This window comes from Sorghum bicolor, chromosome 3 (genome assembly GCF_000003195.3).
Source record: "Sorghum bicolor cultivar BTx623 chromosome 3, Sorghum_bicolor_NCBIv3, whole genome shotgun sequence".
NCBI lineage: Eukaryota > Viridiplantae > Streptophyta > Magnoliopsida > Poales > Poaceae > Sorghum > Sorghum bicolor.
In genome coordinates this window covers 67123485-67150882 of record NC_012872.2, presented here as the reverse complement: position 1 = coordinate 67150882, position 27398 = coordinate 67123485, and the positions used below count along the sequence as shown (strand labels likewise).

General features: G+C 41.2%; 3 protein-coding genes across 4 annotated transcripts; 1 reads left to right on the top strand and 2 right to left on the bottom strand.

Annotated features, from left to right (window-relative positions):
* LOC8059664 (ribonuclease II, chloroplastic/mitochondrial) lies at nt 3714-11209 on the top strand. 2 transcript variants are annotated; one of them, XM_021456545.1, is made up of 14 exons: nt 3714-4075; nt 5048-5252; nt 5337-5450; nt 5520-5597; nt 5674-5802; nt 6303-6521; nt 7065-7247; nt 7330-7392; nt 7494-7600; nt 7679-7828; nt 7992-8151; nt 8773-9168; nt 9379-9603; nt 10411-11209. In XM_021456545.1, the coding sequence occupies exons 1-14, from the start codon at nt 3849-3851 to the stop codon at nt 10546-10548; spliced, it is 2394 nt and encodes a 797-aa protein (XP_021312220.1). In that variant the 5' UTR covers nt 3714-3848; the 3' UTR covers nt 10549-11209. The 2 variants fall into 2 exon arrangements, with proteins under 2 accessions (XP_021312220.1, XP_021312221.1); XM_021456546.1 differs by having other exon boundaries at nt 3715-4075; nt 5048-5207.
* LOC8057784 (triosephosphate isomerase, cytosolic) lies at nt 12572-19704 on the bottom strand. The gene is made up of 13 exons (XM_002456574.2): nt 19468-19704; nt 19281-19356; nt 19016-19139; nt 18450-18534; nt 17668-17800; nt 17156-17250; nt 16917-16995; nt 16617-16699; nt 16229-16274; nt 13521-13865; nt 13318-13383; nt 13099-13237; nt 12572-12979 (listed from the first exon to the last, which is right to left on the bottom strand). Exons 1-13 carry the CDS (start codon nt 19507-19509, stop codon nt 12784-12786), a joined length of 1509 nt encoding a protein of 502 aa, XP_002456619.2. The 5' UTR covers nt 19510-19704; the 3' UTR covers nt 12572-12783.
* On the bottom strand, nt 20448-27211 carry LOC8057783 (transcription factor MYB3R-2). The gene is made up of 9 exons (XM_002456573.2): nt 26947-27211; nt 26664-26850; nt 25231-25282; nt 25039-25096; nt 24161-24255; nt 23955-24058; nt 23446-23574; nt 21186-22318; nt 20448-20995 (listed from the first exon to the last, which is right to left on the bottom strand). The coding sequence occupies exons 2-8, from the start codon at nt 26825-26827 to the stop codon at nt 21229-21231; spliced, it is 1692 nt and encodes a 563-aa protein (XP_002456618.1). The 5' UTR covers nt 26828-26850; nt 26947-27211; the 3' UTR covers nt 20448-20995; nt 21186-21228.

Sequence of the window (27398 nt, the reverse complement as noted above, 5' to 3'; positions counted from 1 at the left end):
TCCGGGGAGGAGTGCATGGCCCTGAGCACGTATTCCGATATGACGATATATCTACGAGTATGATCCTACTGCGTGGATTGTGGATACAAACCCTAAAAATATTCTCTGTTGTTTTCCATTTCAAACTGTTGACCTTGACCAATGACCATCGCTGCATTACACGGCGCCGCGCCATGACAAACCACGAGGAATATAACCCAAAAAACTTCACTGGTTCAGCCTGATACTACTGCAGATCTATTTTTCTCTACATTTAGATTTCATCAGGCCAATTGCTTCATCACTACTCCAGTGTGTTAAGCAGTTGACTGCATTAATTCTGTCCGTTTCCTCAAAAAGGTCCAAATGTATACTCCTATAGTACAAATATTGTGGCCTTGTTTAATTCGCGAAAAAATTTAGGTTTTGCTAATGTAGCATTTTTAGATTTATTTGACAATTATTATTCAACTAGGTTAATGCCCGTACGTTGTTACGGGTTTTAAAATCCACATACTCTATGTTTCTTCCATAATTTTTAGTTGTAGAGATAAATATTCATTAACAAAATTTTATCTAAATATATCCATGTGTAATCTTGTTTTGATGGATTTGTTATGAGAAATTTAATGGTGCAATCAAATTTAATTTATATCTTCGGTTTAAAAGTTATGGCTTTTTTAAATTCGTTAAAATAATTTTGCATGTATGAGTGAGTGGGTCTAGGTTGATGGGATAGCCTATCATGGCTAAAAGAGATGGGAGTTGTGGCTTCACCATGAGTGTGGTAGATGGGTCCTTTTCATAATTTTTAGTTGTAGAGATTATAGACTAACTAGGCTCAAAAGATTCGTCTTGCAAATTATAGATAAACTGTGCAATTAGCTATTTTTATCTATATTTAATATTTTATACATATGCCGCAAGATTCGATGTGATAGGAAATCTTGAAAATTTTTGGGAACTAAACAAGGCCTTAGTTCCTGAGAATTTTTTTTTTAAAAAAACTAGATTTTCAGTCATATCGAATATTACGGCACATGCACGAAGCATTAAATATATATTATAAAATAACTAATTGTCCAGTTCGCCTATAGTTTGCAAGACGAATCTTTTGAGCCTAATTAGTCTATGATTGAACAATACTCTCCCCATCCTAAATTATAAGACATTTCAAAAAACATGAAGAGTCAAAGCATCTCAAGTTTGACCAAATTTATATGATAAAATAATAACATTTATCATGTCAACTAAGTATTATTAAATTTCTCATTAATTATATTTTCATAAGATACTTATTTGATGTCATAAATTTTTATATTTTATCAATAATGTTTTATCAAACTTGAGATCTTTGACTCTCCAAGATTCTTAAAATGTCTTATAATTTGGAATTGTGGGAGTATTGTCAAATACAAACGAAAGTGCTATAGTGTCTATTTTGCAAATATTTTTACAACTACATAAGGCCTATGTTAGTAAAAGTTTTGCTCGTGCAGTCATCAAGGAACTCCATCTCAAATTAATTTTACAGTTTCTTAGCTTAAATTTATCAGCCAAGTTTGCTATAGTGTTTTTTCTTATAAAAATTAGTGAACAATATTTTAAATCATCGGCTTATCAGCCTAGGCTGTTAGTGAAAACAAGTTATCTAGAAGACTCGCATTTCTGTACTGGCCGAGTCGCTGTCTGCTTCTTCGTCCCTAGTCCAGGCGTACAGGCACGGCGGCTGCCTGCTGCCCGGGCCATTTTGCCCGTTGGCCGTTGCCATACAGGCCATGATGGGATTCATACCACATGTTTTGCTTCTAGAAGGTCGTCAGCGTGTTGGCCAGAACTGTAAAAGCGAGTGAGCTAGCTCGGACATCGCTCTCGCATTAATTAACGGATATGGCCATGCAGGGCATCCTAGATTGATACGGTATCGGTATGTGCTGCCACGGGAGGGACGAGAGGGACATGTGCCTGTGCGCGCTCGGATCGAGAAGACGCTGCAAGGAATCGATTGAACTGAAAACCATCCAGCAGGTGCTACTATTGGTATTCTGATTATGGAAATTTGACATTATTATCTGCAAAAATGGCAGAACATGACATTAAGCGCATGGGCGGAGCCAAGGCCCGGCCACCTGGGCCAGTGGCCGGGCTCCTCCGTTGGATGCTGCAGACATAAATATTTAGTCATAGCTTAAAACAAAAAACAAAAAATAAAGCTCAGATCCTACTAAAAAACAAAAGCTACTTCAAATAAAACTAAAAAAGAAGCTACATACAGAGATGAGGTAGGGAGCAGACGTGCTAAAGACTCAGTGATTATTTTAGTTTAAAATTTAAAACTTGGTTGTCTAATTTTGCTTGTATATTATATAATTATTATGTGTCCTATTTTACATAGCTTTGTTAGGCACTAACAATGCAACATTAAAAACCGTAGATAAATCTTGGAATATATTTTCATAATATTTATTTGGCAATCTAAATATTGCTAATATTTTGTATAAAGCTAGCTAAATTTAAGAAAGTTTGGCCAACATGCATCTCGTAGCGTCTTTCTTTTCGTGATGGAGGGAGTATTCCTATTGGATAGTTTTTGCACAATATCTTTTTTCCAATAATATATCTTTTCTCTTACTCGTCTATTTATCACATCTTTTCATGTTTTAGTTCACATGTAGAAATTGTTTTTATTTAAAAATAATTTTATTATTTTTTAATTGCATTGTCACATCATTTTTTTAATTAATTGATATCCTAATTGACGAACATAGAACCATGTGTTTTGTACGTTGGGAGTGACCTTACTACTAGCATGGTGTTTTATCTCGCCCAGGCTCTATGAAATTCCTAGCTCCGCCACTGATTAAGCGCTTTGCCAGTACGTAGTATATCAGGAATTCAGGATTGATGGATGGAAGCTCCTGTGGTCAATGATACTTTCATCATTTGATATTAACAGTTTAACGCTCTCCCACGGTCGGATTATCTCCTGAAACGCAGTCCTGTTCGTTTGAGCTTAAGCCTGGTTTAGATAAAAAAAGTTTTTAGATTTTAACATTGTAGCAATTTCGTTTGTATTTGGTAATTATTGTCAAACTATAGACTAACTAGGTTCAAAAGATTCGTCTCACAAACTACAAACAAATTGTACAATTAATTATTTTTTTATCTATATTTAATACTCCATGCATGTGCCATAAGATTTGATGTGATGAAGAATCTTGAAAAGTTTTAGATTTTATGGTGAACTAAACAAGGTCTTATCTATCGAATATGTTAGTCATTTAGATGTATTTTTTCTCTCACAACTACTCACACATTCCTACGCAAAAAAAAAATGTTGAAATCACACATCTCACAACCGCAGTTTTATCTGACCAAAGTTAAGCGTAGTCTGTTGCCATTATTATCTTTTAGTCTCATTCTTTTTTTTTTACAGTGGATTTTAGTCTCTTTCTTGAAACGACTCCTTGTACAGGCGCCTCACGAGATACGTACGGACCATATGTGGCCGCTCCCCGCTAAGCCCAAACACGAGCGGACCGGAAAGGCCACGCGACTCCAAGGCGTCAGGCCCATGTAAAAACCCATCCTTAAGGCCCACGTAGAAATAGACGAGTCGCAGGACCATTCGCTCTCTGTCGTGGGTTGCTGACATGACGGCCCCATAGCAAGCGGACCCACATGTCAGAAAGTCACGGCAGATGGGAGGGAGTGACTCATCCCCCACTTCATCGTCGCCTTTCTACTCGCGGCCGCGGGAGCTCGTCGTCTCTTATCGCCAGCCAAAACCTCACCCGAGAGGCGGAGATTGCGTGGCCGGCGAACTAAACCCTGCCGGCCTACCCCCAGCCGCCATTCGTCGCGGGTCCATGGGGCCCTCGCCCATGGTGGCGCGGGCAGCGGGCGGCTGCTCCACGGCGGCGCTCGCCTTCTTCCGCCTCCACCCCCTCCGACGCGCCGTCCGCCCAGCCGCCGCTTTCTCTGGAGGGTGCTCCTCTGGCCTCCACGGCGGCTGCCGGAGCCGCCTGGCGCATAGTATTGTGGACTCCGTTCTGGATGAGCTCCGCTACCGCCGGCGCGTCCGGGTCTCGGCAAAGTAATTCTCACCGCACACTTAAAACTCTCTGTATATCGCTGGTACCATGTCTGGAGCCAGTGCATTGCTTGAGCTGCATGTATGCGTGTGCTTGTGCCGCTAGATACTGACTTCTGCTGAACTAATATTTATGATAATAGTAGCATTGATCCTTATTGAACTGCGAATGCTTTATTTGAACACTGAAACAGTTAAACTAACTTTGGTGGGGCAATGGTTGAACCCCTGAATTTCTGTCAGGACATTTGACCTTATGCATTATGAGTGGCTGCACACTCAAACTCCTGATCTCCCTCCCCCCTCTGTTGGTGCATGAGGAACTTGTGGTTAACTATTGCATCATAACTGGATTACTATTCGGGTTTCTTCAAAAGTTTATGCAATGGGCATTATTATTTCTACAATTACGTCCGTGACAGAATTCCAGAAAGCATATAACGATGTATGTTAGTAGCTGGGATTATAATGAGGTAATTTAGGCCAGTCTTAGCGGGACTTTTAGCCAAGTTTCATCTGCATTTAATAGGTTGCCACTGCATTTCTAATGGCTTGGGAAAGTTTTTAGAAGAGACAGAAGAGTTCGAGTTTAATGTAGAAACTCTCTTGGCTTGGCTTCTAACTCTAAATGAGTATGTAACAATAGAATGAAACCATTGAGGGTGGTTGTTTCATCCATATTTCATTGCATTCTATCTAACATGGCATTCTTGGAAACAACATTACGAAACTCTCCACTAGAATGGCCTCAGCCAGCTAATCCAATGTCAATGTCATTTTATGTGGGTACTATACAATGATGCTACCCATGACATGGTGTTTTCTCCTCTTCTTACTTTGTTCTGCAAGATGTTTATCATATCTGAAATGATTCATATGGTGATATGGCTATTAAAATTTGTTATCACTATTTCATTTCTTCTAACAATAAAAGCTCACTGAAACTTACTGTTAGAATTTCTTATTCTACTTCAGGATAGGATTGCAGGGCACAAAGGAATTGCCTGACAATAAGATAGACAAGAGAACTTTACAGAAAGGATTGCTGCTTGAATTTCAGAAAGATTCCGAGAGATCTTTGCTTGCTGTTGTTGAAAGGCCTGATGGAAAGAAAAACTGGATGGTGACTGATCAGGTCCTTTTTGAGTGGATAGCTATAACTTGTCCAGTAGATTATCCAGTTTAGTTAATATATACCTGAACATACATGCATTATTGTTGTTCTTGTGGATTCTCTAGTGACATGACTTTTACTTCTGTACAGAATGGTATCTTGTCTTCGATAAAGCCCCAACAGGTTACATATGTTGTACCTGGCATCATGAATTTTGACTATTCAAGAATAGATGAGTTTCTTGAGAAAACGCAAGATCTTTTGGTAAGTACTGCTGCATGAGCTGTACATGTGTATAATGTGCTTCAGGATGATCATATTGTCTATTAACAGGACCCAACTGTTTTGGAATGTGCTTGGATGGAGCTGTCTGAGAAGGATAAATCAATAACAGTTGAGGAATTTGCAGAGGTCAGAGGTTCTCCAATTTTCTGATTTCCTAATTTTTTCCTCCCCTACTCATATTTGGTTCTTGTGATGTCCTCAGATAGTGTATGGTACCAAGGAGTCTCTGGAAAGCTACTGTGCACATCTCTTATTATCAAGGGATGTAGTATATTTTGTGAAGGTAGAGAGCAGAGATTACTCCATGTACCAACCTCGTTCACCTGCTCAGGTATATTTTCTAAATATATGTGTGACTAACATCATGTTAATATTTTAGATGATTTTGGCAAGTAAGATGGCACATCTTTTATTGTAGCATCATCTCAGGGGTCTGTGTCTAGTTGATCTTGTGATAGCTTAAGTTTTATGTCCATGGGCTAATCGTCGACTAATCGTCCTCGAAATATATGGCCTCGAAATAATAACAAATATATTGTCGACTAATCATCCTGATCGGTACCTGTAGTGCAGTAAATTATATACTAACTTTAATTCTTCCTAGAAGAAACATATTTCGAGGGCATATATTTGTTTTCATCTATTCATCTGGATTCACAATTGAGTGCTATCTACTATGTAACGTCCAATATTGTAACCTGGCATGTTTCTTTAAATACATATTTTGACATGTATATTTAATGACCGCAGATTTCCTTAAATTACTCTTATTGCTTAATGTCTGCATTGTTGCATTGGTCGGTAGACTTATTCTCTTTTATCTGGTAGTAGGTAGAGGAACTCCTACGGCGGAAGCTTGCTAAAGAGGCAGCTGAGAAGGAATTGGAAGAATTTGTCCACTTACTCAAGTCTGCCAAAGAATTGCCTGTGGAGTCCAAGCCTCCTAAAACGTCATGGTTGGGGGAAGAAAAAGTCAGGCAAAAAATTGAGGCTCTTCAAGCATATGCAGTTGATGCATGTGACGACGAACAAAGAAGACTAGCAGGAAATGTAATACATCGGATCTCACTATCTTTTTTTACCATACTCAATATCGTATTTAAGTATTCAATTTGCTTACAATATGATGGTCTGTTGAATTTCCAGAAACGAGAAACCTAATTTATAATAAAATTATCTTAATTAGTATTAATTTGTTCATAACAGTCTGTAGTCTAAACAATTTTTAGTTTATACTCCCTCTGTCCAGAAAAGAATGCAATTCTAGCACAGTAACAATTTAAAATATCTCAAATTTGGCTAACTATATATAAAAGAGTCTAAATAGTTATGATACTAAATAAACATCATTAGATTTGTCATGAGATATATTTTCATAATATACTTATTTGGCATCATAAGTATTAATACTTTTACCTATACATTTGGTCAAACTTTGGGCACTTCAACCAAGAATGCACCTAGAATTGCATTCTTTTCTGGACAAAGGTAGTACCATTATTTATTGAATGGAGTTGTTATTATTTATTGAATGGAGTTGTTAAGTTTTCCATCTTTGGATGTTTGTGAAATTGGTCTTTTATGTGGTGGCAGATTCTCAAAGCTATGGGATTCACAAGGACATCATCAGCTGCTCTAAAGCTCCTTATAAATGTTGGATACTTCCCTGTGCATGTCAATCTCGACCTTTTCAGGTATGATGTCCGTATAAGGTACACGGATGAAGTTTTGTCAGCTGCAGAGGAGCTTCTGGTGGACAGCCCTGATGCAGACATGGTATAGTTTGTTACTACTGGATGCTTCCACTCTATATATACGCACACATATGTTTCCTCATTTCGATGTTTTATCTTTTCAGCATATCAGGAAGGATCTTTCGACTTTGAAAGTGTACGCCATTGATGTGGACGAGGCTGATGAAGTATGTTTTTGTTTCTTGTACCATAGCATCTTTCCACAGAGAATGAATTGTTAGTTACCACCAATAAATCTATTAAACATTTGGAATTCTTGGTGACTCAGCTTGATGATGCATTGAGCGCAACTAGGCTTCCTGATGGTAGGATAAAGGTCTGGATACATGTTGCTGACCCAACATGCTTGGTCAAACCTCGTAGCATCATTGATAGGTCATTGCTGCTCTTCTGTTCTATCCTTTCTATCACTGCATGTGGTATTTGTTATAAAACCATGTCTCTTGTCAACAGGGAGGCAATGCACAGAGGAACCTCAATCTTTCTACCAACTGCTACCATTCCGATGTTCCCAGAGAGGCTTGCCATGAATGCTATGAGCTTGCAGCAGGGTAAAGAATGCAAATCTGTAACTGTATCTGTTATTTTAAACTCAGATGGGAGGTAATTTTCCACATAACAACCCCTCCCCTCCTTGCTGATTTCTGAGTCAGTTCTTTTCTTTCTAGTTTCCCTTGAGATTGGCTTTTCTTTGTTTCTTAAAAGGAATTTCGTAAGAGTGTTATCCATTCATTGACATTCCACATTCCATTTGTGCTGTGAATAGTATTGCAGAATATACTCTAGAGAACTCAGTCATCAAACCTACCTATATGTTGACATATGAGAGTGCAACTGAATTGCTTTACATGAACCTGGAAGAAGAGGAAGAACTAAGGATTCTTCAAGAAGCTGCTTCCATTCGTGCTCAGTGGCGTCATAGCCAGGTATGTGCAATATCGGCTTTTCTACTGATCTATAATGCATCATTGCACAGGTCACTTATGGCATGTAAATTGTTAGAATAGGCGCCTATGGGCTGGCCACATGGGCCTTGGCGCCCACGCCTGGTGTGGCTGAGCTGCCTCTAGGGACTTATGGTAGATGACTACAGATTAGGCAAGGATCACCGTTGATTGGGTGTATTCTATAAACCCTACTTGATCCTTGCCTATATATTGCACTCCTCTGTATTCTATCAATCTATCGATAGTTTCCCTGTGCCATATCTCACTTACAGAAATGAAAGCACCACTCAAAGTACGTATAAGTCTTGGAACGATAACACTTTAACATGACATAGATGCTGTTTGGACAATCCCCTGACGTGTTTCCTGGGGAAAACAAACCAAATTTTACTCTTACACATTTCACTAGCTGACAATAAGGTATATTAGAAAGTAGATTCCTAAAATTTGCTGGATGTTTTCAATTGTCCATCGGCAGTATTTATTTTCTTATTTTGGTTCTCACTTCAACCAGTAATGCCACTTTTGTCAAAAGTTTGTATTTCTGGGAAACTGCTTGCTGCATTTTGTCCCCCCAAAAGTTGACTTTTAAGCCTGCAGGGTTCAATAGACACTGCGATGATAGAGCCACGTATCAAGGTGTCAAATCCTGATGATCCTGAACCAAATATCAATCTATATGTTGAAGATCAAGCCAATCCAGCAATGCAGCTTGTATCTGAAATGATGATACTTTGTGGCGAGGCAGTGGCTGCTTTTGGTTCTGACAACAACCTCCCTTTGCCATATAGAGGTCATCCCCAGTCCAACACAGCAGTGTCAGTGTTCTCTCATCTACCTGAGGGGCCTGCAAGGAGCTTTGCCAATATCAGTGTGCTCCGTGCTGCAGAAATGGATTTTCAAAAACCTGTACCACATGGTGTACTTGGTATTCCTGGTTACGTGCAGTTCACCTCTCCTATTCGAAGATATGTTGATCTGCTAGCTCATTATCAGGTAAATATGCTATAATCAGGAAAAGTTTAATAGCATAATCAGGAAAAGTTTTATAGCATGCAAGAAATTTGGAAGTTGTGCATTTTTACTTTGATGTGTCCAGCTTTCTGATAGTGTCATCAAATTCATTATTTAATCATTGTACCTTGATCCAAAGAATATATCAACAGTTTGACTTAATTTCAAATATTATGGGAAACTAAATTGTAGGTAAAAGCTTTTCTTAGAGGTGATTCTCCACCATATTCAGCTGGTGATCTAGAAGGAATGACATTTATTGCGAGCATGCATGTTAAAGTAGCTAGGAGGCTTCATAGCAACAGCTTGCGGTACTGGCTGTTGGAATACTTGAGGCGACAACCAAAGGGGAGGAAGTACAGAGCACTGATTCTGAAGTTTATCAAGGATCGTATGGGAGCTCTGCTTTTGGTGGAGGTGAACTAACGTTATCCTTATGATAAGTTTCTACTTGCTGTTTCAGGTTTTCATATAAAACTATTTTTTGCTTTCACCAATATAGAATTTGGAGCAGCATATGCTCCAAGTAACTTTTGTCCTAAATTGCTCTGGGTTTACCAGTCTGGCTGATCCCAGATGATGTATGCCACTTCTGGTTGATTTGTGGTCTTTTCTTTAATTCCGAGAACTTTGTTGCTGACTGGTTTCTGGTAAATTTGTAGCGCATACAATCCAAATCGATTATTTCCCCATTTGAAATAATAAAAACTTTGTTCTACCTTTTGAATGGGGTGACCAAAAACACACGCTGTGAAATAGGGGGAAAAGGACATGGTATACCTGTTAGTGGTAGTCAGTCACTTTACTGAGCTTATTGTACATAATTGAAGCACTACTGCCATTGTACTTCAGTCTGATTTGGATTTTGTACTTCATAATTTTTGGTAACTACTTATTAAGCAAGTAATTCTAGCCAAACTTATTGAAACTGGCTAAAGAGAAGCAAATGACACCCTTCTCCCATTAGAACCAATAATGAAGATAGCCAATGAGTAGTATCCAACCTCTTGCAGTCGGAGTCCTAGGATCACCTTGGATGCTCTTGAGTTCCAGAGCTTCTGGACAGTTCTAGGAAAACTGGTTTTTACTTGCAGCGACATAACTGAGCTATTAGTTCTGCTGGTTGTATTGTGAATCAAATAGCTGTAGCCTGTCTCCGTTTGTTTTCCATTTTCCTCTCACGAGTAACGTTCTTCCAATGCTAATAGCTAATGCCACTTACAGGTTGGGATGCAAATTACAACGACAATTTCACGTGGGAAAGTGGGAGATGAAGTTAGTGTTACTGTGGAAACAGCTCATCCACGTGACGATATCTTATCAGTCAGAGAGGTTGTAGAGGACACCGAGGATTCTGAGTAAATGCATGTGACAATATCTTATCCGGCAGAGAGGTTATAGAGGACACCATGGATTCCGAGTAAATGCATGCGAAGCTCATTCCTCGCACTTCAATCTTAGAGCACTCAGCAGGTACTACATGGAAGTGAGATGAGAGACGCAATTTTTGCGGTTTTCTGTTCCTCGTCGTTTACTGCTGTTCATTTTTGTGGGAGTGGTATAGGCGATTTGTTGCCATGGAAAATATCTGCTGATTTCTCAGCGAGACCATGCCCTTCAACTCTTTGGTCAAGTTAGTGACTTGCTACAAATGGTGAAGTGCTAGGGTATTGGTCTTGGTACCATAACTCATTCCATTTCGAAGACGGAATGATGAAAGCATAGATGGACATCATTGATAATACAATCTGACAGTAAGATTCTTTTGAGGTAGGTTCTCTTCGTGACGAACAATGTTCCAAGTGCTGATAATTGGGAATTCTGTATAGCTGAACATGCATGAAGCATTGTTATTCCTGAATTTGGTACCACTGACGGTGTCGGCAGCACATTCATTTCTTGCACCATTTCTGCTATATCTGAACCACTGAGGTGGATACTCGATGTATAGAATAGTAATAATACTAAATAACATTTCCTTATATTTCCCCAAGTATTTAATTGTAATATACTAGTTTGGACACTACAGGGGTTGTTGAGCAACTTTATAAGGAGCCCTCAAATCAAGGCCCCTACTATGGCTTTGAGTACTCTCCTATACTTTTGTTGGCCCAACAAATTTCTTCTACTCCAGCAGCAGTCCCCAAACAAAGCCTCCAAAATCCATATTAGTAGGGATCCATGAAGTCATTGAGTCAAGCCTTTCTTTCCCTCAGCCTCCTGTCCACACATATATGGCCGCACATGGCTAGCCTGGGCAAGAGAGGTAGGAGCTTTGCTCGCTCGAGCTCGCCCCTGCGTGCTGGGAGGGAGATCCATGCCGGCTCGAGCTTGCTGGGGAGATCTGTCAGAGGAAGGGAGATCCGACAGGGACAAAGGGTCACAGAGAGGGAGATCTGTCTGGGAGGAGCAAGGGAGCCTCCACAGCTGGAGTGGCGTGTTCGCGGTAGCAGTTCGCGGGACCAGGTCTTCGATATGGAGGAAGAAGGTGCGGCCATGGCTCCTGTGCTCTGTACTCGCCATGGCTCCTGTGGCCATGGCTCTCGTGCTCGCTGGAGGTAGGCACTTGCTGGAGAGACGAGCTCGTGCCATGGCCGGGACGAGCTCTCCCCGTGGCAAGGGCTATGCCAGGGACAAGGCGGCGCCGAGGGGAGGAGACCACGCTGAGGTAATGGTTGCGCAGGTGGGGACCGGTCAGGGGAAATTTGGGGCTGGGTCGAGAGCCAACAAGAATTGAGACTGGTGGGAGGATTTTGTTGGCCCAACAAATTTAGGGTTCGTAGTACGGGTCCTGCTGGAGTTGGATTTTTGATATGGCTACCCATTTTTAGCTATTGAGGCTTAAGTCGGGCCCCTGGTGGAGTTGCTCTTATTGAGCACTTCCTTAGGGATGGCTAGATGTTTCTAGAGTGCAGGGTGCTATGAGCATTGGACTGAAAAATACCCCCTCATCATCTCTACCATGCTCATGCATCTAACGTCTTGTTCATTTGGCTGATAAGCCAGAGAAAAACATGGTTGAATGACTGACAGATTCGGCTCATAAGCTCAAGTGAATAAGCTTAAGCGAACATGCTAAGTTTCCTTTTTTAATTGGGCTGCCTGTATGTTTCTTTTTAAATTTGGCAGGCAATGTTGAACGAAGGTTAACTTGATATTTATAATATTGTTCTTACTAGTCTGTTGAAAAAGTCTATAACTAGCTATCTTAGGGCATAATGAGTATATGCTTTCAGGTTTCTGTCAGCTATATTAGGGCACAAGGACTTATGCTTTCAGGTTTCTGGCGAGGCGACGCGAGTCTGGTGGGGAGCACAGCTGTCAGCTGCTAGCCTTACTTCACGCATCCTTCATAAGACGAATGACGATATATACTTACATAGTATGCTCCACAAAAGAAGAGTCTGTCTATCAACAATTGCTAAATTCATGGTGTCTTAAAAGTCATACGGATCTGACCGTTTTAACCACTCTTCAATACAGAATTACAGATGTGCTCGTGGAGATAAACAAAACTATACATTCAACTAAAACACTACCAAGCTAGTAGCAACCAAAGAACTTTTGAGAGTTCATCACCACGGCCTTCGCCGCCTTTCACTGATTAAAGCTACTGTGCCTCCATCCTCCAATGGCTCCTCCATCTTCCTGAACCTGCGTGGCGGTGAAGGTGATGCCGACCTTGATCTCGCCGTGGTACGTCTTGTCGGGGAGCACCACGTTGTGCTTGGCCGCGTTGAGGTGGTACGTGCCGCGCTCCGTGCCCAGGCCGACGATGTCCGTCACGTCGATCCTGCAATAGCACGGTGGTCAGAGAACGAGAGAAATCCCAATGGTCAGTTGGACTGCAGTTGCAGGTCAACTGATGATGGCCAGCTCGATCATTCGGGTAGGCAGTTATTAGGCACTCACGTCGCCTCGCCGAGGAAGTCGTCGCTGGAGAAGTTGTCGTGGTCCATGATGCGGAGGATGAGCTTGTGCTGCGCGTTGGCCGCGGCGGAGTTGATCTGGAACTTGAACACCTCGTTCCAGCACGGGTTCCTCCCTTGGTCTGCGCGGGGAATTCAGTTAGGGGACATCACGAGATCGGGTTGCCCTGCTAGGGGAGGAAAGGCTAGCGCTAGCACTGACCTCGGGCGACGCTGCTCTTGCGCTCCTGGCTCCGGTACTGCACGATCACGTAGGGGTCCAGCTTCCCTGCAGGAGCAAGCAGCGGCGACGCGATGCGCAACTCGGCGTCAGGACTCAGGACACCGGATGAACAACCAAAAACACAAAGCCACGGCCAAAGAACGCAATTCACGCGCGCGCAACGGGAGACCGCACCCACGCACCTAAGAAATCGCTGCCGGAGAGGCCCTTGGCGTCGACGAGGTGCACTTCCAGGACGCCCTTCCCCATGCTCGTTCCGATCGTTCCCCTCCTTTCCTTCTCCCTCGGCGCCGGCGTTGGATTGGAGATGCTCTTTCCTCCCGCTCTAGTCAATACTCTACCGGCTGTAACTAACAAGGGACAAGGCTTAGCTAAGATGCGTGACCGGGCGCGGGCGCGCGTATTTATCGGCGCCTCGCTCCGGCTGCCATGGCTGGGCTCTGTCCAAGTCAAAGCTCTGAAGCGGTCGCACAAGGCTCGCCATCGCCGAGTTAAAGCAGAGAGAACACACGCCTTTAATCCTACTAGTCCGCATAATCATCCCACGCAAAGATGCGCCCTCCGTTTGTTCTGCCAACTTGGGTCTCGTTTACTTCCCAGAAAATTTTGCAAAATTTTTCACATTCTCCGTCACATCGAATCTTTAGACGCATGCATGGAGTATTAAATATAGACGAAAATAAAAACTAATTGCACAGTTTGGTCGAAATTGACGAGACAAATCTTTTGAGCCTAATTAGTCCATGATTAAACAATATTTGTCAAATACAAACGAAAATGCTACAGTGTCCATTTTCCAAAATTTTTCGGAACTAAACAAGGCCTTGGCCTCTTCTGCAACGAGCAAATTGCCGCGCGTTGTTGTCGTCTTCGTGGAAGCGACGGGCCCAACTACCGGCTGCCCTGTGCCCTGCGCTCCTGCCTGCCTCGTTGTACATTGACCGGCGGCGAATACATACAGCGGCACAGCGCGCGCGTGGGTCCATCGTCCCATGTGTTTCCAGTCCCGGATTCGTACGCAGTTGAGTCCAGGAATTCTACCGAAGCATCTTAAATTTGATCACATTTATATAAAAAATATTAATATATATATTGGATTTTTTTATCAAATATATTTTTATCAATATACCTATTCTTGTAGAAAAAACCCCAAAGTTTTAAATAAATTTTAGATAATTTTATTAATAAATAAAAGAATTAAATTTAAAATTGTAAGTTGTTCAGGAACGACCCAGGACGATCCGTATGAAGTACGCACGCGCAACCTGTACGGCGGATTGACGAAGACTTGCACTAGTCCTGGACTGTTTGGTTTGTGGCCTATATATATAGGATGAAAATCTAAAGACGTTTGATCATTCCTACGCGAGTTTTGAATTTTGATCACTCCTACGCGGGTAATTTGTTTGTTTCCTAGGTAGCTATGGAGATTCCGTTTAACTAAGGTCCTGTTTGGTTTGCATCAGTAAACTTTAACTTTCGTTGAATGTTTAACATATGTTAGAGTATTAAATATAGACTATTTATGAAATTAAAAATATAGTTAAAGAGTAATTTGATAGACAAATCTTTTAAGCCTAACTAGTCCATAATTAAACACTAATTGTCAAATAAAACGAAAGAGCTACATTAAACTTTAACACCTCCAACCAAACACTCCTCTATTCGGTCACTAGTCTCTGTTCATCAATCTATTTAAGCTTTGCTAGAGTGGCGTCAGCGTCTTACCTCAGCCTGATTTTATTGATATCAATCATCTCAAACCCCCCATTGGTTTACCAGCAAGATGGTAAAGAAATGCAGACATATATAAGCATCAAATGTACGCCAGTGCCCAACTCAAAATGCTTTATTTCAGATCCAACCGATGAAACTGCCTGCCGTGGTCACTAGCTGCGTGCTGACTTTATTCATCATGGCCTAGTTTCATGCTTCTAATCTATATTCACAGCTTGTTATTTATTAACTGTATATTGTATCTGGTACCGTCATTGGAGTAGCGATGCAGAGCTAATAAGCAGACAAATGCTTGATAAATATCGCTCACCTATCCAATTGAAACTAGCAAGGTGATGTCGCTATGAAACTGGCCATGAAATCCCCACGGCGACTGACCTAAGGCACCTTAGGATACGATTAGATAGGATTAACACAAATGGCTCTGTCTATAGTCAAACTTCTTAGATTTAGCTGAACTTCTAAAAAAACCAACATTGTCACCAAATTAGTTTCATTGAACTTACCATGATTACATGGTATGATTTCTTTGGTGCTGGAAGTGTTGTTATGCTTTTTCCTTGTAGATTTGAATAAACTTAGGACGAAACAAAATTTTTGTACAAGGTTAGGACAAACATAAAACACGTCATGGAAAGAGTAGCAAGTTGCATATTCAAACAACTGTACCCCGCTTCAAATGTAAGCCCTTTATTTCTAACTACTGCAACATATGGAACCATAGAGTGATGGAGCAAACAAGACACCTGGTTTGAGGAATAAAGTAATCCATCTTCTCACTCCTCACCTTTCTTTGTTTTGCAGTATATCTGATGCATCATCACATCATTCCCCACAAGTCAATAATTAATAGTAGTATAAGAAATAAAATCATTCCACCAAATTTGAGAAATTGATTCCTCAAACCAAACACACTATAAATTCAAGTAACCATGAGAAAACAGATTAGAATAGCACGGTTCATTATGCCGTTCCAAGAGTACATAAGGGTGATACAGCACATACGCATCAGATGAGCATTGGCATGATACACAAACGATGCACTGGAGCTAGAGTACCAAAACAAGATGGTAAAATGGCAATAACTTTAAAAGTGCAGCAGCATTATGTACTACAAGCCTCCGGGTGCATTCAAAGTCAAAACACTAGGCACATGAAGATTTGACAGTGGCAGACTTGATGATGTCCACGAACTCAGGCTGTAAAAAAATAAAAAATTGACGTCATAATAGTGAAGTTTAAATATGAGGCATGATGCCTTCAGCCGACTTTATGAAATATTTCACACATTACCAGCTACTCCACAAAAATAGCTCTGCACATGCATTGTTTTGTTTAAGTTGACTACTTAAACATACTACAAGGTACCATTGATTAGTGATTACAATAGTGGTACCAAATTTTGGTGCATGTGCTACTATTTTCCAGTATCTAGGTACCAAATTAAAGTTATAAATGTTGGTACCTCCTAGTTTCTAATGGACCGGAAAAGGGCTCAATTATATATATTTTTTTTCATGAGGATGAGACAAGGATCATACCTTCAATGAGGCTCCACCAACAAGGAACCCATCAACATCTGCTTGAGCTGCAAGTTCTTTGCAGTTAGCTCCATTTACAGACCCTGGAGAGATAACACAAGAGGTTGTAATACAAAGTGGCAAGCCCTAGTTCAGAGTAATGATAAGCTAACTCTGAACTGTGTATGCAACAATTAGAGACATTAAAAAAAAGGTTATGCTTAGTTTCCCGGCTCCATGTCCAAGTCGTAAGACGACTTTCAACATATTGTAAAGCAACTGGGATGCAACCCCAATTAAAAATATTGGCAGTAGTACTACCTCCATAAATTATCCTGGTCGATTCAGCAACTGCTGGGCTAACATTGGAGTGAAGCCACTTTCTTAGACCATCATGAACCTACAATACCATGCACATCTCAAATGTCATATAAAACAGAATTAAGAACATTCATATCGATATGTAAATCAAGAATACTGTGTGACACAGATGGAAACCACTATATACCGTGCGAAAAAAAAATCATGCAGTTATTGCTCCTATTTAAGAAGTTATATACCTCCTGAGCCTGAGCAGGGGTTGCAACCTTGCCGGTCCCAATAGCCCAAACTGGTTCATACGCCAACACAACATTTGTCCAATCTGATATTTTTTCTGGGAAACAAAAGAAGAGGCAGTAAACAGTGAATTGGAGAAATTCATAAGTCCTTCATTTTTGCATGAAGGCATAAAATTCAAAGCAGCAGCCAGAATGAACAGATGAAGCTAAAAAGGAGTGAAGTGTTAAAAATTGTGTTTACTTAGGTATAAAAAACATTGAAATATTTTAATACCTGTGCCATGCATAACATATAGTTCTTTTTTAAAATGACAACAACTTTCAGAATTATTTGTGTCCCATTCACAAAAAAAGAAATGGCGGCCATGATTTTTACTATTTAATGTAAAAAAAAAGAATGAAAGAGCATAGAAGCATGAATCAGCCAAAAACATAAAATGGTCAGAAAGCAGAGTAGCAAATTCCTGTTCCATATAATCTGCTTAAATAATATAACAGCAAGTAAAAGTTACCAGAAATAGCCTTTGTTTGTGCAGCAACAACATCCATTGTCGTTCCTGCCTCTCTCTGCTCAAGGGTCTCACCAATGCAAGCAATTACCTTGAGACCTTGGGTGAGTGCATATGCAACTTTATCAGCAACAAACTGTCATGAATTGAAATAAAGAAGTCATGAAGAAATACAGAAGACTTAGCAGCAGCAGGTACAGGTTTAGATGGCTTGGCGAAAGAACATAATGAATAATCTATAGCATGACAACTCGGATACAGTTATATCTGGCAATTGGCATAGTAGTTATCAACCTAGTTAGTATGCTAGTTTAGGGAGAATCTACATAGGGTTAGTGCAGAATCTGAATATACTCGCATGATTTCACAGCACTGCACAAATGTGAAAAGATCAAAATCTGATCATATGGCCTACTCAGGTCAAAGTGTTACAAATTCAATCTTAAACATGTCTAACAACATTGTGTCACCAAGGAAAAATCTGGTTCCAGTGGCCACAAGTTTTTGAACCTAAATGCTGATATGATAGTAAATTGATGTCAACTGTTAAGTAGAGAATCAAATGTGGCATGAAAAGCACAGATCATTTCAAACAATGCCATTAGCTTTCATGACAGTTTCTTCCAACCATCTAGCAGAATAACATATGAATGTATACAAGACACCAGATTCTTCCAAGCATCAAGCAAAATAACACAGGAATGTGAGTTGTTAATAGAGAAGATAAATCAGACCACGTCAGCTAAAATAAATCAACAGCAACTTAGAGTTTAAAAGGTACTCACATCACTGGATTCACCCAACAGAGCTCTGCGCTCAGAATGCCCCAAAATGACCCAGGGCACCTGCAGGTTCACCAGCATCTCAGCACTGAAACAAGAAAACTGACACATATTAGCCAATTGGAAGAAAAACTCCAGAAACTATTCAATTGGTGACTTGGATCAACAAAATGGATCACTCTGGACATTACAGGATCCAATCCATGACCAAATACAGAGAATCAGAATGTCGACTCAAATACGAAAGCATTGAAGATCTTGACTCAAAGGGCCGACTCAAATGCGAAAGCATTTCAGATCTTGACACTCAAAATCATCTGGAGGTTTAATAAAGCATGTCAAATCTTGCCCAGTGAACAATTCTAGAACCTTGCTGACATAATCAAGCCACATTTCAATTTCAAAGAACAAAAACCAGTGCAGCTAAAGCTAGAGGGACATGAAATTCGTACCAACTCCTCCGAGAGATGCTACTGAACCAATCTGAGCGAATGGGCAAGCACTCAGTTCTATTGCTTCTACCACAACACTGAACCATGACAGATCATAACAAGAGTAGGAAAAGCAACCTGATCTCGCCGGTGAAGGCGCCGCCCTTGCGCACCCAGCAGTTCTGCGCTGCGACAGCGAAGTCCAGCCGCAGCAGCCCCTTGACCTGCTGCAGAAAAACGAAAGGCGGGCTCACCACCACCTCTGCGCACCACCCCCGAGTTTAAACCAACCAGGAGATCAGCACATAGATCGATCCAGTCAAAACCCAAACCACAGCCGAAACGGCCCCGCAATTGCAGGCGCGGGGAGATGAGGCCATGTGAACCAGTTGAGAGGACTCACCGACGACGTCCTCAGTGGGCACCTCGGCTTCGTTGAGGACGGTGACGATCTTCTTCACGTCCTCGCCGGTGCCGTTCTGCCCACGGGGGAGCGGATGCGGATGCCATCAGAGCCAAACCGAAACTCCGGCGTAACGCGGAATTCAAATCGAGAAAAACGATGGTGCCTGGGCCCTGGGGGAACTTACGCATTTCCAGTTGCCGCCCACGAAGAACTTCCTGGAAGCCATTGGTCGTCCTGCGCGTGCGCGAGAGGCGTGGCAGCCGCGATGGAGACACTGGACTTTGGTTGGTGAATGGTGACTTCGCGATCGAATCGAGATGGGCGGTTATATCGAGGCAGACAAACAGGTGGCGCCGGCTGGGCTTCTTGCGGCGGAAGAAAGAACTTTGGATATGCTGCGTGCGCCGATGGCAGGGCGGAAGCAGCGGAGCCAGCCGGTTTGGAGCACACGCCGCCGGGTTTCGGCTCGAACCGCGGGCCCAGCGACGATGGCAGGGCGCAAGCAGCAGCAGGCACCTCCGAGCCTCGGGCCCAGTGACCAGGCAGCAGCACGCAAGCTTAAGTTTAAGGCCCTCCCAAAATTTTTTCATCCAACCCATCGAATCTTTAGACACATACATGAAACATTAAATATACATAAAAAAATAAACTAATTACACAGTTTGGTTGAAAATCGCGAGACGAATCTTTTAAGCCTAGTTACTCCGTGATTAGCCTTAAGTGCTACAGTAACCCATATGTGCTAATGATAGATTAATTATGCTTAATAGATTTGTCTTGCAGTTTCCTGACGAGCTATGTAATTTATTTTTTATTAGTTTCTAAAAACCCCTCCCGACATCCTTCCGACACACCCAGAAAATTTTTATCAGCGATCTAAACAGAGCCTAAACAGATAAGCACCGCGGGCCCAATAAACAAGCTACAATCCGTTTTTCCAATGAAAAAAAAAACGGATTTTATAAAATTACTTTTTGTGATTCATATGAAATTACTATGTTCCAAAGTAGCCAATTCGTGTGAAATTACTGTGTTCCAAAGAACCCTAACCCCGTTTCAGCCATAGCTGAAAGTACTATTTACTAATTTACTAATTTGTTGAGAAAAACACTAAGCTCAAGCGAACAGGCTAACGAAGGATTGGTTTTGCGCATTCAAACAAAATCAGAGAACTATAGCAAACAGTTGATTCAGTCAACCATGAAACCAAGCCGCAGCCATAACTAGTTTCTTGACAAACCCTTGCAGGATTGGTTTAGCCCACAAATCAGGCTTTTATTGTTACAAAATGAGTAGACCCTTGCTGTTTCGCAACATTTGGGACGCACAGAATAAAAGAAACTAAGAAGACAATTTGACATTCCACTGGGAAGCTCTTATTCAGCTATATATGTTTCTAAAGCTATGTTTTCTTCTTTGTACACAGCTGTGGGCTTCTACAATCTGAACTCCTAGCTGTAAGTTCACAAAATGCAGCAAACAATGTAATCTTCTATGGAATGTGCTTTCGATTTAGACAGTATTTTGTACACCCTGATTACATGAGATGACAGGGTACTGTTGGCCTGTGCTCCATACGTCATTTCCATTGCGGGAGGCTCTTATCTCCACTGAAGGTGTTGATTTTGGATTTTGGCTTGAACCGGGACATTTGCATGAGGCTGGTTAGTTCGGAGGGGATTCCATAAGTCCTGTCCGGCTTCGTAAGGTTCCTGAAAGGTGAGGAAGAATAAATTATAATTGAAAAAAAGTACACATAAGCAGAACTAACTGCTCAGTGAGTTCGATTGTGAAACTTAAATTCTCCATGCTGGTACAAAACACATCAAGCCATCTACTGTTCTACACAAATATGCACCTAAAGTGAGGAATGCACAGTTGATGATGTTCAAGATACCATACCTGCACATTATGGAATTAGATTCATTCAAATCAGCTGTATGTGTTACGTCCTGTTAGAATTTGCGCCTTGGGAATTATGGCAAGGAGAGTTCTTCATCTCAGAACCAGAAGTATCCAGTCCATCTGCTGAAAAATCCAGCTGTTTCTCAACTGATTTGATGATAGCCATTCTTTTTGACCTTTTCTGATAGGGTGGTGAAGAATCAAAGCTCCTTACAGAAGTCAATAACCCATCAACAGAACCCAGCGACAAAAAGGATGCAGCAGTTTTAAATGATCGTGGAGTAGTGTCCTTCCCATTAGTTCCATTAGGAGTGTAAAAGCTATCATTGCTTACTCCACCCGTCTTCAACTCATTACCTGAAGCAGGTGTTGCTTTATCACGTTTTCTTTTCCTTAGTATAGAAGGAGTACCTGGAAAGCTGTCAGCAGCAATCCTCAAAATTGAATCAACAGTTAGCTGACTTGATACTTTTCCAATCGTTGGAGAAGGAGAAGTATAACCATTGGGTGACATGAAATGTTGTGTTTGATGTGAACCATTACATTCAGAACGGAGCGGGGTACGGATTGGGGCCACATATTCCATGTTTGGAATCTGATAACAAAGAGGACCAAGGGTAGAATGCAACTCGTTCTTTGAAGATAATACTGCACCTCTTTTGGCTGGTGCAGATTCTAATTCAACCCCAACAGGATCAGGAGTTGAGCTAACCTCAACACCCTTCTCATGAACAGCGTCAATTTCTAGGCCCTTGTCACGGACAGAATCACTTTCCAGACCTTGTACAGCCAAAGTAACAGCAGAACCATCAACTAGTGATGGCATTTCATATTTAGTTAGAGGCTGCACAGTTGGTATAGAAAGAGAAAGGAAGCCTGAGGAGTCCAAATTGTATGCCTGTGAAGGTGGGCTCAAAATGGAACGATAAGCTCTTCCAGGGACATCTTTTGAACCAATGCTTGGCATTTGGTTCAGATCAAGATGGCTGTCAGTACCCACGGGCTTCATTTTGTCCTTGAAATCATCATGAACAAACAGCTTCGGAGCTGAAAGAACGCTGCTGTTACTATAGGCTTCTAACTTCTTTCTCAAAGAACTGTTCCAATGATTCTTTATGGAATTATCGGTCCTGGAAACAAAAAATATTATGAGCATGGTACCAGAATCCAGAGATGGACTCTAATAAAGTGCAAAGGGAAAGTGACGATCAGTAAAGTACAGCTCCAAAATAACAATGCAGTTTCATACTTACAAGGGACCTTCAGGGAGATTTTTCAGTGTGATAACCAAAACTACGAAAATTGAACAATGGATATCGCAGTGATGGATTCACAACAAGGAAGCGAAACCTATATAACTACAAGCGAATATAATGGAATTCACACAATGCAACTCTCTGGAGCATCCTGAGATAGTCTTTGGAGAATTTTATTTGTTATTATTGAAATCTAGCATCAATGGTATTTATATTATGATGATTTTGTAACTGCATTTCCTTATGATGCGAACAAACTGGGAACTAACATCCAATCCTTGTGAAGCATAACTAGAAAGCATGCAATAGAACACTTTGGAACTGCAGAATCCTTCATTGTTGCTAGACTTTCTTTTATCAGAGAAGCTTCCAATTGTATAAAGTTATTACTTTGGGTCAGGACCATAACGTACATAGATATAACTATCTCCAACAATCATCACCCAAAATACAAGACCCATTTATCCTTTGGGTAGCGCTACAGGTAAAAGGTTCCATACCTATTTTTAGTCTTCTCCAACAACAAGACCTAAAAAACAACACTCTCTGCAAATGAGTCTCGAGGAGAGAGAATACCCAAAATTGGGTTATGCCTCTCCTGATACCCAAAATGGGTATTCTGTATGGGTACTCTGTTGGAGGCTATAGGTATTGTGTTGGAGACTCATTTTAGGTTTGGGTTTCCAAATGAGTCTCCTATTGGAGACAGCCAAGAGACACATCCATTACACAGTGGAACTCCCTAGAATGATCTCGTGGTTTTACAACTTCATACAACTTTACAGTTCATGCTCTGTGATAATGTATCACCATTGTGTCTTATTTTTGCATTAAAAAAAACTGATACCTCGTGATTATGTTCCCGCATTTTAACAAGTCATCAGATAATCCCAGAAAAAAAACAAGAACGACGTCCAAAAGTAATCCACCTTTTCATGAGGTTTACTGACATAAATGATTTTGTATAAACTGAACCAATGAAGTAAGCAGTGTATGAATACCTTCCAGGAAGAGCTTTTGCTATTTCTGCCCATTTATTCCCAAACACTTTATGAGCATTAATAAGTGCCCTTTCCTCCTCAGGAGTCCAAGCATCTTTCCTTATTTCTGGATTCAGATGATTATGCCACCTGCAATTTTTTTAGTTTAGAACAGGGTCCACAGGTACACATTATGCATAGTATCACATCAATCTTAGGTACAATACAAAGTATGAAACAGACAATAAAACTTTTAGACAAAGTGGGACCAGAACAGCCTGGCATAAGTTTGTAATTGAAAGATCACAGTTAAAGGGAGGATGCTGACATCAAGCCATTCCAGAGAGCTAAAAGAGAAAGGGAGAGCGGTTTTAACAGAAAGAAAGGAAGACTGCAAAACCATTGCTAAAGGGAGAGCGGTTTTCACACAGAAGCACAAGCTTCAACCATCATAAATATATGAAATATCAATTGCGCACATGTTTTGATAAGTATGATACACACAACTTCGCAAATGATCAGATATTCACCTCTCTCGGCATTGCTTGCCTATGCGGCCAGGCAATGATTTCGCGATGATAGACCATTTTGTTGGTCCATACTTGCCCACAAGGTCAATGATTTTTTCATCTTCCTGTAGAAAATAATGTAGATATAACATCCTCCTCCAAAAAGTTTATATAGATGCAACATGCACAAGTAATTTTCAGCTGAAGTAAACACTGCAGGCACAAACCTCTTGAGTCCAAGGGCCTTTGATAAGCTCCGGATTAAGAACCTTCTGCCAGCGATGCAAACATTGAACCTCAGTCCTGTCCTGAAAGAATTCAGCTGCATGAATAGATACAGATCCTTTTGTTAGTTCACCATGCACCTAAAATTGAAGTAAAAACTTCTAAAAATAATTTTAAAACTCTTTATATATAGGAAAATAAGAATTTCGCATACCCCTACTGCAGCTACCACACATGGAAAATAGAGCTAATTGACATAATTCAGTATTAAACAGCTAGATCTACTATCAGTGCACCAATAACTAACTGCTCTTTTCCTCAGTTCGACCATAAAGAAACACAGAAAGCAGGCAACTAGGCCCGTTTTAACAGAACCAACAATGCTAAATACAGCTCCTTAGTGCAGTAACTGTGGAGCGTCGACAGTGACGAGAGAAGTTTTTGTAGTATACAGGACCAAATTCTTGTCACAGACTCTCAGGCCTTGTGGTAACTGTTCACATTCAAAGTTAATTTCATGTAAACACCGAATGCTAGCATTTCCTGATTCATGTTCATTTCTAGATTCCAGGTTTACAATATAAATACATGTAAACAGCTGATAAGTAGAAAGGTACAATAGCATATCCTGCATTGTTCAATGCAACACTTTGTTAATAAAAAAATAGACAGTCAAGTAGAAAAAACAAGGGGAAACCATGCTTGACTTCAAATGATACAGTGATACACAGTAACACTCCACAGTGAAAAAATATTAATGCCATATAAGACGGATAGGTGGCTCTCTATTTAATGCAATGCAAAAGACAAGTAAAAAGGAAACCTTATTTCTACAAGGGCAACTGAGTACGTAAATTATACAATGGAAAGAGGAGGCAACCTATTTTTTTCCAATTTCTACCCTTGAAAGCTTCAACTGCCTTCCGCAGTGTTTCATCCTGTTGGCATATTTCGAAGCCAATTAGTAACATTTCATAGATATGCTAAAAGGGAGGAAAAAAAACACAAACTTCTAGCACATGTGCATATCATCAACTCTTGGTCTTTATAACAGAGAATGTGAGATACTGACCTCTTCCGGCGTCCAGCCACCCTTAGCTCTTCTTATCGGTCCACTTGTTCGCCTATCATTAAAAAGGAAAAACTCATTAGCAAAAAAAGAAAAGAAAAAAAAAGAAGAGAGGGAGAGAGAGAGTATATCTATTAACTGGGTGGGGTGTGCGCGTAAAACATAACATAATTGGTGCCAGAAGTTACTGATACAGCACAGATATACATTAGCTGACTAGCCCAAATAGGAGGGTAGTTTTTCAAATAGGCCTTTATATCAGGTACAATTAGAAACACTCACTATTCTTATTAGATCAAGGCATCAAGCCTGCAGATCATCCCTCTAGCTTACATCTTCATAGATAGGCATTTAATTTGTACAGACGATGCACTTATAAATACACCAAAAAAATTCACACCTACATTGCAACCTTAAGATGCCATAATTGAGGATCCACTTTCCAGACACCAGAGTGAGCAAATCCCAACCTAATATGTGCATGCTGCAATTACTGGAAGGTACTGAAGCATTCAAACATCTCATTCAGGTGAAGATTGGGAACAAGGCACTGCCAAACAATCATAACAATACAAGTAATCCCACGTAAATTTATAAAGTACTAACACACAACTATTAATTTTACACCAACGAAATAACTCTTGTGTACTCAAACACACGTCACTTCCTGCCACAGTTGGTGACCAGAAAAATCCGCCATGCCTAATTCTTTAGGAGGATGGGCTAGAGCAACAACTGCCTATAATGAAACTAGGACCAAGGTTCTACATAGCCGATAATGGGACATAGTGGACTAGCTTCAGTAACAGCACAAGAAGCTGTATTCCTACACTACACATAGAATTCAGATGTAATAAGCAATTAAGCAAAACATAGAATTAAAGAAGAAGAATTCTATATTTGAAGAAAATATTTGCAACACTGCACTAACCACAAACTCAGCTGGCAGAAATGCTATATCATCCACAACCATCACTACAGATGACTCCATCTTTACTTGCTATGCTGCTCGTACCTCGCTAACACTCCACCACCAGTCCACCATCACTACCAATTTAAAATGCAGTCTATAGAACCATATGAACTCAGCAACCAACCTCAGGAACCCAATTGATCCAACAAAGACACGAATCCTACTATTAAAAACCACCACAGAGCACCTGGTCCAAGCTCCAGTAAGACAGCATTCCTAACAGCGAAAAATTTCTCGAAAGTACCAGGGAAACGCTAATCGCATCACAAACCAGGCAAATTACCAACGAGAGAACCACACACCGTGCAATGCATAAAAGGTTCATTCTTCTCAGCCAGAACACCCACCACTCTAGGGCACAACACGAGTAAGGATCCAAACAAGGTAAAACAAACGGTACTATTCAACGGTTAAGAGCCCAGATCCCTCACCGGATAGGAGCAGCTACGGGCAAAGGCCTCACCTCAGAACGGAGATGGAATTCCCAGAGCTTGACACGGGCGGCGACGTCCCCGCTCGCCCTCCACCACCACAGCTGCTGCCATCCGACACGGAAGAGCTCGAAGCCGCCAGGGGCTGCCGATTCTCCACGCACCCCTCCTGCACGACCTCCGCCATCGCCCCCATCACCTCCTCATCACCGCCCCGACCTAAAACAGTAAAATCGCCCAAAAAAAATAAACTTCAGATCAAATCCCCCACGGCAATCACTCCCCAAAACAGATCGAACGAAACGCCCGCCTTACGAATCTAGCGGATCCCAGATCGAACAGCCGGGGGAATTTGGGCTCCGGGCGGCGAATCGATAGGCGGCGGCGGAGGCGGGACCGCGGGAGATGGCGCGAAGCGAGGGAGGCTACTCCCGAAACCCTAGGAAGGTATAAAAGAGTAAGCTTTTTCGCTGCCCCTCTCTACGGCTTCGGTTGGGCGTCGGGGGAGTTGAAGGGGGAGACACGAGAGGATGCTTTCAAAAAACCTCGCCCGTTGAAGGTCAGGGGAGGAGCCGAAGAGGAGGAGGAACAGAAGAATAAATTATGGTCGCCTTATTTACTAATCGGACCCTGAAGTATAATGTTATTCCTAATCATATACTTCGGCAAAAGAAACGGACAAATAGGCATGTCCAACTTAGGACCGTTTTTTCTTTTAAAAAAAAGACCTCTTTGACACTAAGACTAATTGTTAGCTAGCCAAGTTA